Genomic DNA, 15,726 nt, shown 5'->3' on the forward strand with positions numbered 1-15,726 from the left:
CTGGTTTGAATTGAGCATTTACGTTAGTGCAGAATGATGACAGTGTTTGTATTTTCAGGTTTCAGAGTGGTAGCTGTGTTAGTCTGTATCAGCAAAAACAACGAGGAGTCCTTGTGGCACCGTAGAGACTAACAAATTTATTTGGGCATAAGCTTTTGTGGGCTAAAACCCATCTGATGAAGTGGGTTTTAGCCCACAAAAGCTTATGCCCAAATAAATTTGTTAGTCTCTACGGTGCCACAAGGACTCCTAGGGGTTTTTTTTTTGTATTTTCTGTTTCCCTTCTAAAGAAAGAGGTTGCTCTACATTGGAAGGAAGCTATGCTGCTTTCTTGTTCAGCTCATAATTTGGTTAAAATGCTGCCTTTTAAGCAGCAATAGGCATGAATAAATTCATGACTTGTAGCATATTTGAGAGAGAGAGCAGCATCTGTAGTTGTGTGTTATCCATGACAAAACGCATTCAGTATTAGATAAAGTTTATTATGTTACCAAAGTCTGACAAAATATGCAGAAATCTATAACTCAGTCATACAAGAGGAAAATATATAAAATGCTGGGTCTCACCAGATGATATTTCATACAAAATACTGTTACGTTTAGAGCAGCAAAGTAACTGCCAAACATTCCCTGAATTTAAGAGGGCCTTGAATACACCTTGCTTCAAGAAATATCTTAATGCCAAACATTCCTTCCTTTGGCCTACAATTCTTTTGCATTTATTGCTTGATATTAAAATCTTCTGTTCTGAGCAGAATCACATAGTGCCGTTGCAGCAGCACTACACTAACAGCTGAAGTCCCTCCAGAATTCTCTTTACATTTTGTTAGAAATAAGAAATACATTTTGGTCCTCTACTACTTTTGGTTTCTGAAAATATCCTGAAAATGAAGATTAGGAGAAAAATAGACATTCACAAATGGTAAGTAATTAGCATAACTCAGAAGGAATTTCAGCAAATTACACATTTCAAACCAGTGAAGCAAAGCACCTGAGGTACTTCACTTTATTTTCCTCTTTCCCCAGCAATAATTATTTCCTCAGACTAGTTTCTCCACAAGAATGTAGAATACTTATGACTGCATACTTTAGCAGTCTTACCACCAACCTGAAGAAGAGTTTTGTGTAAGCTTGAAAGCTTGTCTTTCACTAACGGAAGTTGGTCCAATAAGAGATATTACACGTCACTCATCTTGTCTAATATCCTGGGACCAACATAGCTATAAAAACACTGCAAACAACCCTACTAAAATGATTCTAAATAGACTTGGGTTTGCCCCCTAAAGCAGAGGGTCACGCAATAAAGAAAACAGATTTCTAGCAGAAAAGGGAAATGCACAATTTAACTACTTCCACCTTTTGGGATGTTTAGCCGTGTATTTTAGGTACTCCATTTATTTCATACTGAGGACATCTCTATCCTGGGATTGCACGGTAGACAAAAGAGCAGGGCTCAGGAGGATTTGATGGAAAATGAGAAATCAGACTTGTGATCTGTCTTACAAAGCACCCCCAACCAAAGTAATCATCAGATGTGTGGATACTTTAACTACTGAGTCCTCAGCATTCACACTAACACAAGATGTGCAATTCTGCGCAGGAAAGAAACAAGGATTTATGCTGACAAATCACAGCAAGCCTACAAAGTTTAGAGGGCTGTCAACCTCTCTTTACCAGTGTAAGTAAAAGCAGCAGAGCAGACTTATTCAGCACAAGAAGCGACTGTAGGGTCCATCTGTTAATGGAAAGCTAAGTGAGTGTGGACTAAAGGGTCATTGGCACGAAAGTAAAAGTATGAGATGGAATCAGCTGGAAACATACCAGTGCATTTCCCAAAGGGAGAAAATACAGTAAATGTCAAATGCTAAATCAGAACAGAGTAATCTAGTGCAGCTCTTTTGGAAGCATTAATTTTTCTGCTTCTTCAAGTGCACAGAGTAGCAAAGCCAAAAAAAACCCTTTTGCTGTAGATTTTTAAGCATTTTCCAGATTAAGCACACAGAGAGCTGGAAAGCTTCCAACGTAAACCAGTTCTACAAAAATCCTCCAGACCAGGTAGAGCCTGAGTCCCTTCTACAGCCCTACCAATATTCTTCAGTCTTTGCTTGGAGCCAATACAGATTCCAGTTCCTCCCATCCTGGTGCTAGTTAGCAAGCATGCATTCTACCTGGGTAAGTATAATAGACTTGAAAAAGCTGGACTTTTGAATCAGTTACTTTGCATAGTTGTATCTACTGCAGACCAGTCTTACAGTAGTTTGTTCACAATGGAGTTAGACCATATGAAGAGCCTTAGAGTAGAACTGTGGTTCTTGGTACACCAATCTACAGAAGCCTACCAAAAAAAACCACTCTGACTAAAAAGGATTTCATCCTTCTGTTCTCTAAGATTTAAGCAATCAACAATGTGTTACAGATAGCCAGTGGGCAACTCAGATCTGGCAGTGGACTAGCACACACAGATGAGGCAGGAAAGTCTGTTTGGGCCATATAGTTGCAGAGCACTAGATCTTAAGTAGCTGATTCCAAGTGACAGACCTTCCGTTCTACTGGGGAATACTTGTCCTCCCTCAGAGACAGGGAGTTAGTCTTATTCTCTCTTCTGTACAGGGAGATATTTAACCTACCAATGATCCCAGTCAGGATTTCTAGAAATGATTAGCTAATATAAAATATATTAGAATCTTGAGAACTCTAGATCTACCCTGTGCCAGAGTGTTTACATTCTGCAGTGGCAAACACTCATGAGAGAGCGCTGTCAGATCAGCACATCCTAATCAAATATTTCAATGGCAGCAAACAACCCCTATGCACTACAGGATTGATTAAACTTTGCGGTTGTGTAAAAGGTAATCTCCTAACATTAGAAATCAATAGATTCTTAATCCTGTAGGATTTCTGATGAGCATAACTCTTAAGGTAACTTTTTCTGAAGAACCCTGCACCCTGGAAGTGTTCATAGCAGTTTTCTGAAAAATGCAATGACAAGTGGTCTAACATGATTAAGCTACTGTAGTATAGTTTCATGGAGAGTTGCGTGCTATGCAATTTTCTGGGGCCTAATACACAGTGCCCCTTTTAAATGTTTGTTTCTCAACCCAAATTAAGAGCTCAGTACCCCTACAAGAAAGGTATTTTACTTTATAAATACTCTCTAATTCTAAGCTTTTTCCACTAAACATAATTTTGATCCAATAGGAAAGATGGTCAGTTAGCTGGAAACTGGATCACAGCAGAAGTGTACTTGGCTGAAAGCAAGATACATAAAAAGGGTTTTTTCCCCATTGTGGGAACTTTAATTTTTATTTGTTTTGGGTAGGAGGGGGTTTGGGTTTTTTGAGATCTATCTACCTACCATTTGAACTAATGGAGATAACTTGTCACTTTGACATGTGAAGGCAGCACCTCACACAAAATTTGCTGATACCAAATTCCTGTGGATTTCAATGTACACACCATGTAGCCATAGCCATTGTATGAGGAGTGACAGCTAGTAACTTTTTTTTTTTTTTAATTAGGGGGGAAAAATCTAAAGCATGAAGCCAGCAGCCTTAGACTCTTGATGCTAAGTCCTCAAGTTACTAAAGGACAACTGGATTCTCTTCAATTTTTCCAAGACATCAAATAAGGAACTTCAAGTAATTAATGCACTTTCCCTCTTCTCCAGCAGCAGTACAAAGGAAGAAAGAGGTAAGTTGGATATGACCGAAGTCCTGCAATATCTTAACTCCATGTCTATTTAGACCACCTGCTTGGACCTTCATATTTACTAGCTTATTTAAGGACAATGATTCAGAACTTTTGTGACCCTTTGGGAAAGTTACTGTACTCAAAAAAAATTCTTGACAACCTCTCCCTTGCTTTAGTACAGAACGGAGAGTAACCAGCAAGCAATTCTTTCTCTCCCCGCAACTCTCCAAAGCTCACAAGAAACAGCATAGGCTGCACATATTGCACAAAAGGTGTGAAAAATGTTCAAGTGAACTTCTGTATGCACACTGGACATTCGTCTAGCAGCACCAGAATGCACATGACCACGCCTTTAGAACGTAAAACACTATGATGCATTACGAACACTAATCCAAGAGACAAGTGATCATTAAGGACACCAAACAGCTTTCCGAACATGGCCTGAAAAGAGACCAAATAAATAACCCAAGTGTTTTAAAACCAAAGGATCAAAAGGCATTTTCCCCTCACTTAAGGGAAGGCATCACAGGTGATGGAGGAAAAAAAAAACCAGTCCACATAGGGTGTCACAAACCAAAAAGAAGTTTTTTCACATAGGAAATAGTTGTAGCATTAGACAGCATCTCAATATGCTCATTTCCTGACAGCTCAAACAATATCACCTCCTGCTTTTGCATGTCCACCCACTTTTGACATTGTAAGGCACTCTCCAAGTTCACTGTACCATCGCCATCGCTGTAATAGATCTTGGGCTCTTTATCAGGAAAGGCCTCATAGTAGAATGAGTCAGGTGTTTCTACACCAGTGCCAAAAAGACAGTGCAAACGCACACCAGGTGGTATCATCTGGTAGACCAAGGGCTCAGTGTCTTGTCTCATGAGCCAGCCATCCTCAAAGTTGATGTCCCTGTAGAACTTTTGGTAATCCCGGAGAGTGTAGTTAACTGTGGGTGTGCTTACAAAGATCTTCTCTGGAGGCCATGTGTAATTGTAGGGTAGCATCCAATTGGTTGAAACTGCAGATCTCTGCTGGTCTCGGATCTTAAGTGAACTGATGACAGGTATCCTGTTGTTGTCACCTACAAAACAGATTTCTGTTACTGATCAGAAGTTTTATTTATTGTACACTGAAATATCAAGAAACATTGCTAAAGACAACCCAGAATGGCATTTTCCTGAGGCTACCCTTCTGAGAAAATATTTTCTTCTTAAAGGAATATCTACTTGGGCTCATTTGGGAGCTTTGGGCCCAAAAGTTCTTCACATCATCAATCATTAGGCAATCATCCTGGCCATCTGTAAAGCTGTCTTAAAATTCTTTTTCTAAAGGAATTCCAGATGCAGATTTTGCAGTGATTCACAGAGACACTCTTCCCTTAATGGTTTTGTTGGGAGAACAGGCTGGTGTTACCCTCTGTACATTTGTGCATTCAAGAGATTTCATGAGACTGCAGAACAAGGTGAACACCCAGGTTTTCACAGTTCAGTAACAAGCAATTTTATAGTTGTCATATCGAAGCTGTCTGGGGCAATTTCATTTATGATAGCTACAGTTGCCACACAGATTGCCACATGGCTTTTGTGAGGGTGGAGGAGGAAGCAGGATCCGCAGTAGTTACTGGTTCATGTGTTATCTTTGTAAAACAAAACAGAACAATCCTACAAATAACCCATACTACCCTCCTTTCATCTGTACCACACTAATGTTCCTCAACGGAGGCACAAGGAAATCACATAATCAATGTGAAAGTAGTGTTTTCTTTGCTCAGGACACAAAGCATGGATCCTAACTTTAATGTCCACCGGCTGGACTGGAATATACTACTTTGGCTTGGATCCTGTCAAATTAAACAGGATCAGGCCAGCTCATTTAGTGGTAGACCAAGGAAAATGCACTGATGGTACAGCAAGGGACACTCTCTCCTACAATCAGTCCAGAACCAGCACTCCTGCACAATACTAGCAACTAATCTGCTGCTTGAGTGCAGTCTTTTGCACACAACACCTGTTACTGAAGACCCCATGACTCTTCACAAGCCTGTCTGTGATTATAAAAATTCCCCTGTATTTTCAGCTGGAGAAGTTACTTTTCCCTTACAGTCATCTCCAAGAAGTGAAGTTTTGCTGGCACAGAAAAGGCCACAGATTGATAGAGTTTAAGGCCAGAAGGGACCTTTAGATCATCAAATCTGACCTCCTGAATATTATTATAGGCCATTACATTTCACCCAGATACGCCTGTATTAAGCCCAAAAATTTGTGTTTGACTGAAGCATAACTGTCAGAAAGGCATCCAGTCTTGAAGATGCCAAGAGATGAAGAATCCACTACTTTCCTTGGTAGTTTGTTCCAATAGTTAATCATCCTCACTATTAAAAAGGTGCACCTAATTTGCACTTGTCTGGCTTCAGCTTCTTGGCCATTGGTTCCTGTTATGCCTTCTGAACTAGATTAAAGAGCCATTTAGGACCTTGTATTTTCTGCCTGTGAACATACTTATACACTAATCAAGTCACCTCAGTCCTCTTTTTTTTTTTTTTGCTAAACTAACAGATTGAGCTCCAAATTTCTCACTGTAAGACATTTTCTCCAGTCCTCAATCACTTATGGCTTTTTTCAACATCCACTTTAAAATGTGGACACCAGAACTGTATGCAGCATTAGAATACCAGTCTCAACAGTGCTGTATTCAGAGGCAATAGCTCCTCCCTACTCCGCTCTTTACTCTGCTCTTTAGATACTCAAGGAGCATATTAGCCCTTTTTTGCCGCTGCATTGCTCAAGGACCACATGCTGTGTTGCTCGTCCAATACAGCTCCTAAATTCTTTTTGGAGTCACTGTGCTTTTGTGGTTACGGTCCTCCATTCTGGAGGTACAGACTGTTCTTTTTTCCTAGATGTATAACTTGAATTTGGCTGTATTAATACATGTTTTGTTTGAATGGGCCCAGGTTACAAAGTGATTCTGATTGCTCTGACTGCCCTGTTTTCATTATTATTTACTATTCTACCAATCTATGAGTCATCCACAACTGAAAATGTTTAGTAACATTAGACTTGGTACCTATCCCTGTGGAACGCCACTAGAAACAACCCCATCCAAACACAATTCTCACTGACAGCTACTTTTTGAGATGTCATTCTTAATCCATTTAACATGTGTTTTACTGCTATTTGTATAGAGCCGAGTTTTTAATCAGAAGGTTGTGCAGTATTAAGTTAAACATCATAAAAGTTTAAGTATATTACATCTATGCAGGTTTCAGAGTGGTAGCCATATTAGTCTGTATCAGCAAAAACAAGGCGTCCTTGTGGCACTTTAGAGACTAACACATTTATTTGGGCATAAGCTTTCGTGGGCTAGAACCCACTTGCAACTGATGAAGTGGGTTCTAGCCCACAAAAGTTTATGCCCAAATAAATCTGTTAGTCTCTAAGGTGCCACAAGGACTCCTCATTGTTTTTACATCTATGCAGTTACTTTTATCAGCCAAATTTGTAATCTTAAAGAATGAAATCTGGTTTGACAAGTCCTATATTCTGTAAAACCATATTGACTGGCATTCATTATATTCCTGTCCTTTAATTCTTTACTAATTGAATCCCATATCAGCGTTTCCTTTATTTTGCCTAGGATTAATGTCAGGCTAACCATCCTATAGTTACTCAGGACATCCAAGTATCAGAGGAGTAGCTGTGTTAGTCTGGATCTGTAAAAGCAGCAAAGAGTCCTGTGGCACCTGATAGACTAAGATGTATTGGAGCATAAGCTTTTGTGGGTGAATACCCACTTCTTCAGATGCACTTCTTCAGGACATCCAGTTTGCCCTTTTTGAATACTTCCAGAACATTAACACTCTTCCAGTCTTCTGGAATTTCCCCAGTATTGCCTCACTATTCCATGCTGTTAAAATGTAACATCAACTCCTCAGCTAACTCTCACTTGTCCCGGTTACCTGGACCTACCAATTTAAAAATGTTTCTCTCTAACAGATGTTGTTTAGCACCCTCATTAGCCAGTAATGAGTAAATAAAGTACTTCCAGTCCATATCTAATGAGGAAGATGATTTTGCTTCCTCCCCTCAATACAGATCAAAGTGTCTAATAACACTTCTGCCTTTTTTTGCATCACTACCAGTTTTACCATCTTCACCTATAAACACACCTACACCATTACTAGGATTCCTTTTGTTTCTAGTATGCTTTATTATCCTTAGTACTGCCAGCCATGAATTGTTTGCTGATGTCTTTAGCTTCTGCACTTCTTCGGTTGTTTGTTCCAATGGTTAGTCAATCTCACTGTTAAAAATTTCAATTTTCTGCACCTTATAAGCTCCGATTTATTATTTGCATTACCACAGCACCTAGAAGCCCTAGTCCTAGACCAGGACCTCCCAGTGCTATATGCTGTACAAACAGATCAGAAAGATACAAGACAAGAGATAACATATGGGTGAGGGGAGTAACAAGGAAACAGTACTGGTCAGCATGATAAGCAGCTATCTCAGCATACCAGCAGGCTAGCCATTGTATTTATACTGATTGCTATTTATTTTCTGCCTCTCCTCCCCTGTTATATATTTGTTATTTATTTATAATTGCTCCCTTCACTTTGCTGCTGAACCAGGCTGGGCCTTTAGCCAAAGTTTTCTTCTTCATGGATTGTGGAATTGTGGCTTTTTAGCCATTTAATGAACTCTTCTTAAAGCGCTCGAAACTTTCATTCACATTTTTCTGTCTAAAATTTTCCCCTAATTCCTCCTGTTCATAATTTTCCTCAACTTTGGGAAGCACCAAAACACCTGTCCTCTGTTTGTGCATATTGAATGTAATCAGATCACAATCACTGGTCCTTGGGCAACCACCATCTTCCAGGCCAATGATTAATTCATCTTTGTCCATCAATATGAGGTCCAAAATAGAGTTATTTCATCTTGAGTGTACTATGTTGTCTTAGAAAATCTATAATTTTTAGAAACTCTAATGATGTTTTACTATTGGCTAGCTGCGATCCAGGCAAGTTTTGGCTGTATTTTAATGGCATACTAGCAATCCTCACATAATTATTTGAAATTCTTCTGGATGGAAGTTGTTAACTATGAAATATTATTATAGACTCTATATTGTTCCTTATTTGCTGAGAAGAGTTACTCCTGGGGGAATTCTGTGCCACTGTGCATACAAAATTAATGAGATGCGCATATTTTTAATTGTTTTCCACAGAAAAAAGCTTCTGCCGGAAAGTTGCTGCAATTCCACCTTTTGCCAAAGGGTGCTGTGGCAACAGAACAGAGCGGCAGCTCCTGGCCAGTGAGGGAAGAGAAAGACCCTGACTTCTTCACAGCAACTGTTGGGCCAAGTCAGGAGACCGGTGCTATGGGGAGACAGACAGCGTGGGGCTGCTCTGGGGTCAGACAGGGGCTCACAAGGACTAGTGGTGGAGGACAGTCTGGGGCAGGGGCTGAACGGGAGTGGAGGCGCAGGGCCACAGACGGGGGAGGGATGTGCAGGGCCAAATTGGGATGGGGGTGGCTGAGTGGAAGCACAGAGACACATGGGAGGCGGGGGGGCGCAGTGCAGGGCCATGTGGGCAGGGGGTTCAGGGACACATGGGGACAGGGGCAGATGTGCCTGACAGTGGGGGCTAGGGCTCAGTCAGGGTCTGCATGGGGGAAGCTCCCTAACAATCCCTCCTCCTCCCGCTCCCCAAAACCTGTTCCATAGTTTTCCCACCCACACCCAACAACCCTCCAAGTTCACACGCAGGCTCCTTCCCAGCAACTACTTCCCTCTCCCTCAGCTCCTCTGTTACCCCTGACTCCCCACAAGCCTTTGCACTGCTTCTGAGGGGTGCAGGAAATACAGTTCTGTATTGTAGTCTAAATAAATTACTCAGAGCTCTGTATTAATATGCCTAGTAAGGAATCTATTTGTCAAAAAACATTTCCTGAATCTTTTTTGTTGCCTGTATTGTTAGGGGCATGCTTACTGACAGGTATTTTGAAATAAATGATCAAAAATAATTGAAACTGGTATGATTATATCGTGTTATTTTGAAAAATAAAATTTGCAGAATTTGAAAATAGTGTGCCCAGAATTTTTAATTCTTCATTGTAGAATTCCCCCAGGAGTAAAGAGTATAAGTAAACCAGAAGAAAGTAAACACGATGCTCCTATACATGAACAAGTGCATTTTCTGAACACCTACATAAAAAAATACCACCCCTGCTGTACAAAAAATTTTTTAAAAATACACCATCCTGCAAAATGCAGTACATATACCAAGTCAACAGCTATACAATGCCTTGAAATACCACCCGAAGTGTGCAGGAAGAATGTGAATCAACCAAAAGGAAAAAAAAAAATAGATATTTTAAGTGTTTTTAAGTTGCAAAAAATATGCTGTATTTTTAAACTCACTAGATGGCACTATTGATTCTCTGGTCCAGTAAGGAGGGCTGTAGCACAATACCTCTGGTGCCCTAATTAAGCTTGCCAGTATTTCCATATAATTGCACCTAACAGTCAACATAACCACCACCTGAATCTGATTAAGAAAGGAAACTGGAAGAGAGTAGAGGGGACACCACAAGGTCCTGAAGATACTCCTGTCACTTTGCTGAAGAAAATGTTTTCTATCTTGACTTTAACATTGAAGCTGTTCCTTGTAGCTCGTTTGAAAGAAATTAATAGACTTGTGCTTAAACACTTTTCCCTTGCTTTATCTTTTCATATGACATAAGAAGTTCAATTGTGCCTCAAATGGCACACCTGCCGCTAAAGCCTCACACACAGATTAATTCCAACATTGCCAGTTACCCTCTGCCCACCTAACTTTCCCCTTCACTTCCTGTTGATACTGTTTCCTGCTGCTGTACGCTGTTACAGTGACTACATTCTGTCCCAGTGGTGGCTGTATTTCAGTAGAAATTGAAATGATTCTTCTGTATGCATATATACACACAGCCACTTTGTGAGGAGAGATGCTACATACAATAAATATTGCTCACACAGTAACAGGTAAGAAGCAAGACACTGTAGGTATGGGGAGATCCTACGTGGTGCTGTTTAATTCTGCTCACATCCTTTGTCACCTGATACACCATGCAAAATTAGTTATCCAGTAAAGCCTCCTGCTCTGGATATTTAGAGTACACCATATGAAAAGTCAGTAGTTTCTGCAGAAGCCTGCAAGCCACAGGATGCCATTTGGGGAAGAGGAATCAATTTTGCAATGCTATGTTGACAAAAACAAACAACTGTAAGCACCCAATAAGGATATATGCATTTTCAGCTTTCTAATTAGTGGCTTTGAGTTGTATATTCCCATCTCAAAACCAAGTACCTTACTTAAGCACATGAAATGTTTTTCTGAAGCACCCACGCCTGGTAAGCACTTTGGTATATGTCCTGCATTTGGATGCATCCTAATTTTCAGGTAAAAGTGTTTCAGGAACAAAAACTGCAAACAAACCTGTAAGTTAGCAGTGAGCTAAAGAGGAAGCCAAACGTCTTAGTAGTTAAGCAGCAATATGCAAAAATTAATTCACCTCTCTGCTACAGGTGATGTTTAGGCATGACCATATGATACTGAAATTACGAAAAGGTACACTGTGTACTGTATGTTCTTTTTAATTGGGAGCAATTACTTGAAGGCTAGTGAAAGAACAGTGTCTGTATTAAACAAAATGAAGATAAATAAATTTAAGTCTTCTTTGATATTCACTTCAGCTACCAAATATTACCTCTCATTACTACCAATATATAATGCCAAACATTTTGAGAGATTCATTTTCTTAAAAACCACTTTAAAATGTTAAGGCATGTGCGCCTTGCTCACACTTTTGCAGGTGGTCATGCTTCTGCCATCACTCAGGATTCCACATACCTCAAGAACTGCCAAGTCTGCGGTTATCCCTTAGAGTTCATGCGCAAGCCAACTGACATGATACTTATAAAAACATTCAGAAGCTTCCAAGTCAGTTTTGCTATATAAAATTGAGAGTAATGGGAGTTTGGAAGGATAACAGCAAGGAATGGAATGTGCTGGACACTCTACCATGCTGGGTTAGGCAGCCATACAGCTGCCCAGGGGGATAGACAAAATAAGCAAGCAGCAGCAGAGGACAGAGGGAGGAAAAAGTACTGAGATTGAGGGGGGCATCTCCAGGCCAGTAAGAACATAGAAACATAAGAACAGCCCTTCTGGGTCAGACCAAAGGTCCATCTAGTCCAGTATCCTGTCTACTGACAGCGGCCAGTACCAGGTGCCCCAGAGGGAATGAACAGAACAGGTAATCGTCAAGTGATCCATGCCCTATTGCTCATTCCCAGCTTCTGGCAAACAGAGGCTAGGTACACCATTCCTGCCCATCCTGGCTAACAGCCATTGATGGAGCTATCCTCCATGAATTTATCTAGTTCTTTTTTGAACCCTATTATGGTCTTGGCCTTCACATCATCCTCTGGCAAGGAATTCCACAGGTTGACTGTGTGTTGTGTGAAGAAATACTTCCTTTTGTTTTAAACCTGCTGCCTATTAATTTCATTTGGTGACCCCTAGTTCTTGTGTTATGAGAAGCATGAAACAACAATTCCTTATGTACTTTCTCTACACCAGTCATGATTTTATAGACCTCAATCATATCTCCCCTTAGCTGTCTCTTTTCCAAGCTGAAAAGTCCCAGTCTTATTAATCTCTCCTCATTAAGGTCCCAGCCATTCCTCCTACCTGCTCCTAGGCCCATTCCAGCCCCTCTCGGTCCCAGTGTCTGCTCTACCCCTCCCAAGGCATGCAAGAGTTTACACATGGGCAGAGCCTGCACAATATTCCCGCTGTGGGGCCAACAGACCCTTCTGCCCCCCGATTCCATCATCCCAAAAAGGAGGAAATAGGACATCTCGATGCAGGGATATGAAAACTCAACCATATTCTATATAGGAGGGGAATGGAATTTGGAAATCGTGCCTGAAACTGGTGCAGTTATAGCTTATGGGCTGAAAGCTGTTTTTTAAGTGAACGTTTATAGCATCGCAAACTCTGACCACTAATGCTATGGTTAACAGTAACCCTTAAACATCCTGTGGTAGCTTCCATTTAAATTCAAGTATTTAAGCAGGTTACCTACCTGAAGCCAGCACATGAAAGGTTTTAGCCACTCCTCCCCATGGAGCACCCAGTGACACATAGTCCTTTATGTACTTGTCTTTCCAATCCTGAGTCTGATGGTTGAGGAAATAGAGAGTGTACATATTACCCATACTGTGGGCAATTAAGACCACAGGACCTCCATTTTGTTCATACATCAACTCAATCATCTTTCGAAGGGCCACAAAATAGTCTCCATTCTCATCTAGAAACATCAAGATAGTACAGTTAAGTAAAGAGGTTGCTTGCAAATGCCACCTTTCAATATACAGTGTTTTAAAAGCTTAGTTTTTGATGCTGGAAGTAAAGAGAGCAGGTTCATACCATTAATTCAAACAGGACATTGCTGGAAGCCAAATTTTCCTCTCTAAAAATGTACAAGTGAACTCTTTCAAGCTCAGAAGACTATTTATACCACTTCTCTCTCAGTAGTATGTATTTATCAAAAGGCAGGATTTTCAAAAAAGTGCTCTACATTGGTCTAACTTCTCCCACTGAAGTCAATGGTAAAACTCACACTGACTTTAATGGGAGTAGAATTATGCCAGCAGTGAGCACTTCTGAAAATCCCACCTGAAGCTGCTTGGAAGATCACTTTTATTCTTAATTTAAAAGACAGTAAGGTAGAAGAAGCCTTAGGAAAATTCCCATTTTTGCTCACTAAGTAAAAACCATGGCTTTTCAGTCCAGCTGTATTTTTGACCTTTTTAAAATTCTATATGCAGCAGTTGCCAACTTGTTTTATTTTGTCAATGGATTTAATAAGATTTAACAAGACTAGTCACTGCTAATTTAGAGATCCTGTTAGTGCCTTCTGAGACAATACCATTCCTGTCTAACATGTAACTAAATATTCATCAAACTGAAGAAAACCTAATAAAATGCCTCTCTCTATCATCGTAATCCTTTTAGGCCAGCTACAGACCAGTCTGTTACCAAACAATCAGGGTCGCTGATTTTCATCAAGAAGTACCCTGGATTTCAAAATAAGACCATGTCTCAGTTCTAGATCTTTTAGGATTAAACTCTTCAGGGCAGGGCAACAGCCTGGGATTCTAAAATGTTACATGCATGAATGTGCTGCTTTCTCATTATGTCTTCACATGTAATATGAAGGAGTGTATTTTTTATCCCAAGACAGGAGATAGTAAAGAAAGACTACAGTGTGATAAAGAGTACAGGGTGTCTGACCTTCTTACACAGCTAAAGGAATGTGTAAATGCAGAATACAGGTTTGAACATTACCCCTTAGCCTTGAATTTTAATGACAATACACATGGAGGAGCTGATTTCTCCAGACAAAGCAATTAAGTAACAGAGTTAGACTTTGAAGCAACATTGTGGTTCCGGGGATTATGCCTTCCTAATAGATGACCAAGTTAATTTCAGTGAGGTGCTTTAGAACTTTCCAATATTACTACTTTTGGGGCTTTGTTCCAAGTCTTGGGTAGTTTTATCAAAATTCCTGTGGAGTTTTCCCAGAGTTAGGACCCTAACAGTCACTCTAATCAGGATTAGGGTTGCAAAAGGGATCTCATGAAGAAAAGGGTAATAAATTCAGCCAAATTTGCTGCCTAGGAAGTCAATAAAATGACTAATTCACGTAATGAAGTTTCATTTACTTGGTGCCTTCCGCCAGTCATAGGGAGCTCCTCTTATATCTTTATCCCGCTGGTAGCCCCAGTCTACCAGACTTTGCACCAGTGTGTAAAAGTAAGTGCCTGTGGACAGAAAAAGAAGAACGAAGAGATCAGCATCACAACAGCCTTCTTGGGCGTCCATCAATAGTGAAACTGAAGTTAAACTCCAGTTAGATTACTCTGCCTCCATACAAATAAGGTTATTACTGTAGTCCAAGACACAGTTTAAACAGCTGGCTGCATTAGGAAAAGTGAAGGACTTTAGATATGTATCAAAGATACAAAGGGGTTTTATTCTTCTGAAAAATTCTCTTAACTGTTGAGAGACAAACCCTACAACAACTTTTTTTCATTTACCTTCCTTTTGTACATGCTGAACTTAATCATCAATATGGTGGCTTACCAATGTGCAGATGATAAACTATTCTCAATTCTAAGAGCTCATGTACACTAGAGTTTTTACAATGAGATTACCACCAATGAACTGTAGGAAGATAACATTTGTACAGACTAGTGTGGGCCCTCCAAATACGTTTTTTCCTAGATACAGACGCTTGTGATTTGCTCTAGGATAGGAACTACTGTGAAACTAGTTTTATTTCCATCAAAAGATTAGGAATTTTAATCCACTTGAATTGGCTGAACACAATTGCTTTGATAGCAAACAATGGACAGAGTATTTGCAGACTAGTTATCACAAATGATAAGATAAACTGCATTTTATTTAACCTGAGGAGTCTCTAGTAAAGGGGATAGGTACAGTTATATCCTAAACAAACACTGCAACAAAAGATGAAACCTGGAGACACAGGGCTGCATATCAGAGCAGAATCCTTCAAAGCCCATTTAACTGGAGGCCTAAAACATCCTAAGGCCATCAGAATTGGGTTTTTTCACTTTTGGATTAGTACCTTCTGTACCAAAAGTCCTATCAGCAGTTTGGGCTGATTTAAATACTGATTTCTAAAGTAACTGGGACTGCAGTTTAAGTGTGTCCTACACTAAAAAGGTCAGAGGGAGATTGTAAATGCACTATTATCCCTTCACGGACTGTTTAAGAATAGAAAGCTAATTAAAAAAAAATATATAGCCTTTCAGCAGAGAAATGACAATCTCACACAGCAAAATCAATTAGCAGCCAATTGTGTTTTTAAGTACAAGCTGCTCCCATATGCTCTTCTCACCAAGACCTGCATGACAAAGTGCACTATGAATTCTGGTCAAGCAGTAAACCCCATTTGGAAAGAAG

The 15,726-nt window shown here is 40.1% G+C and overlaps 1 protein-coding gene across 1 annotated transcript in view; it reads right to left on the reverse strand.

Annotated features, from left to right (window-relative positions):
- Positions 1-489: 489 nt before the first annotated feature.
- Positions 490-15,726, reverse strand: part of PLA2G15 (phospholipase A2 group XV) — a 28,937-nt gene continuing 13,700 nt past the window's right edge. Inside the window, exons 4-6 of the mRNA XM_074968582.1 lie at positions 14,460-14,558; positions 12,818-13,042; positions 490-4,767 (exon numbers count right to left, since the gene is read on the reverse strand). Coding sequence (XP_074824683.1) covers positions 4,256-4,767; positions 12,818-13,042; positions 14,460-14,558 — 836 coding nt within the window. The 3' untranslated portion in view covers positions 490-4,255. The remainder of the gene's footprint in view (positions 4,768-12,817; positions 13,043-14,459; positions 14,559-15,726) is intronic.

This window comes from Natator depressus, chromosome 12 (genome assembly GCF_965152275.1).
Source record: "Natator depressus isolate rNatDep1 chromosome 12, rNatDep2.hap1, whole genome shotgun sequence".
NCBI lineage: Eukaryota > Metazoa > Chordata > Testudines > Cheloniidae > Natator > Natator depressus.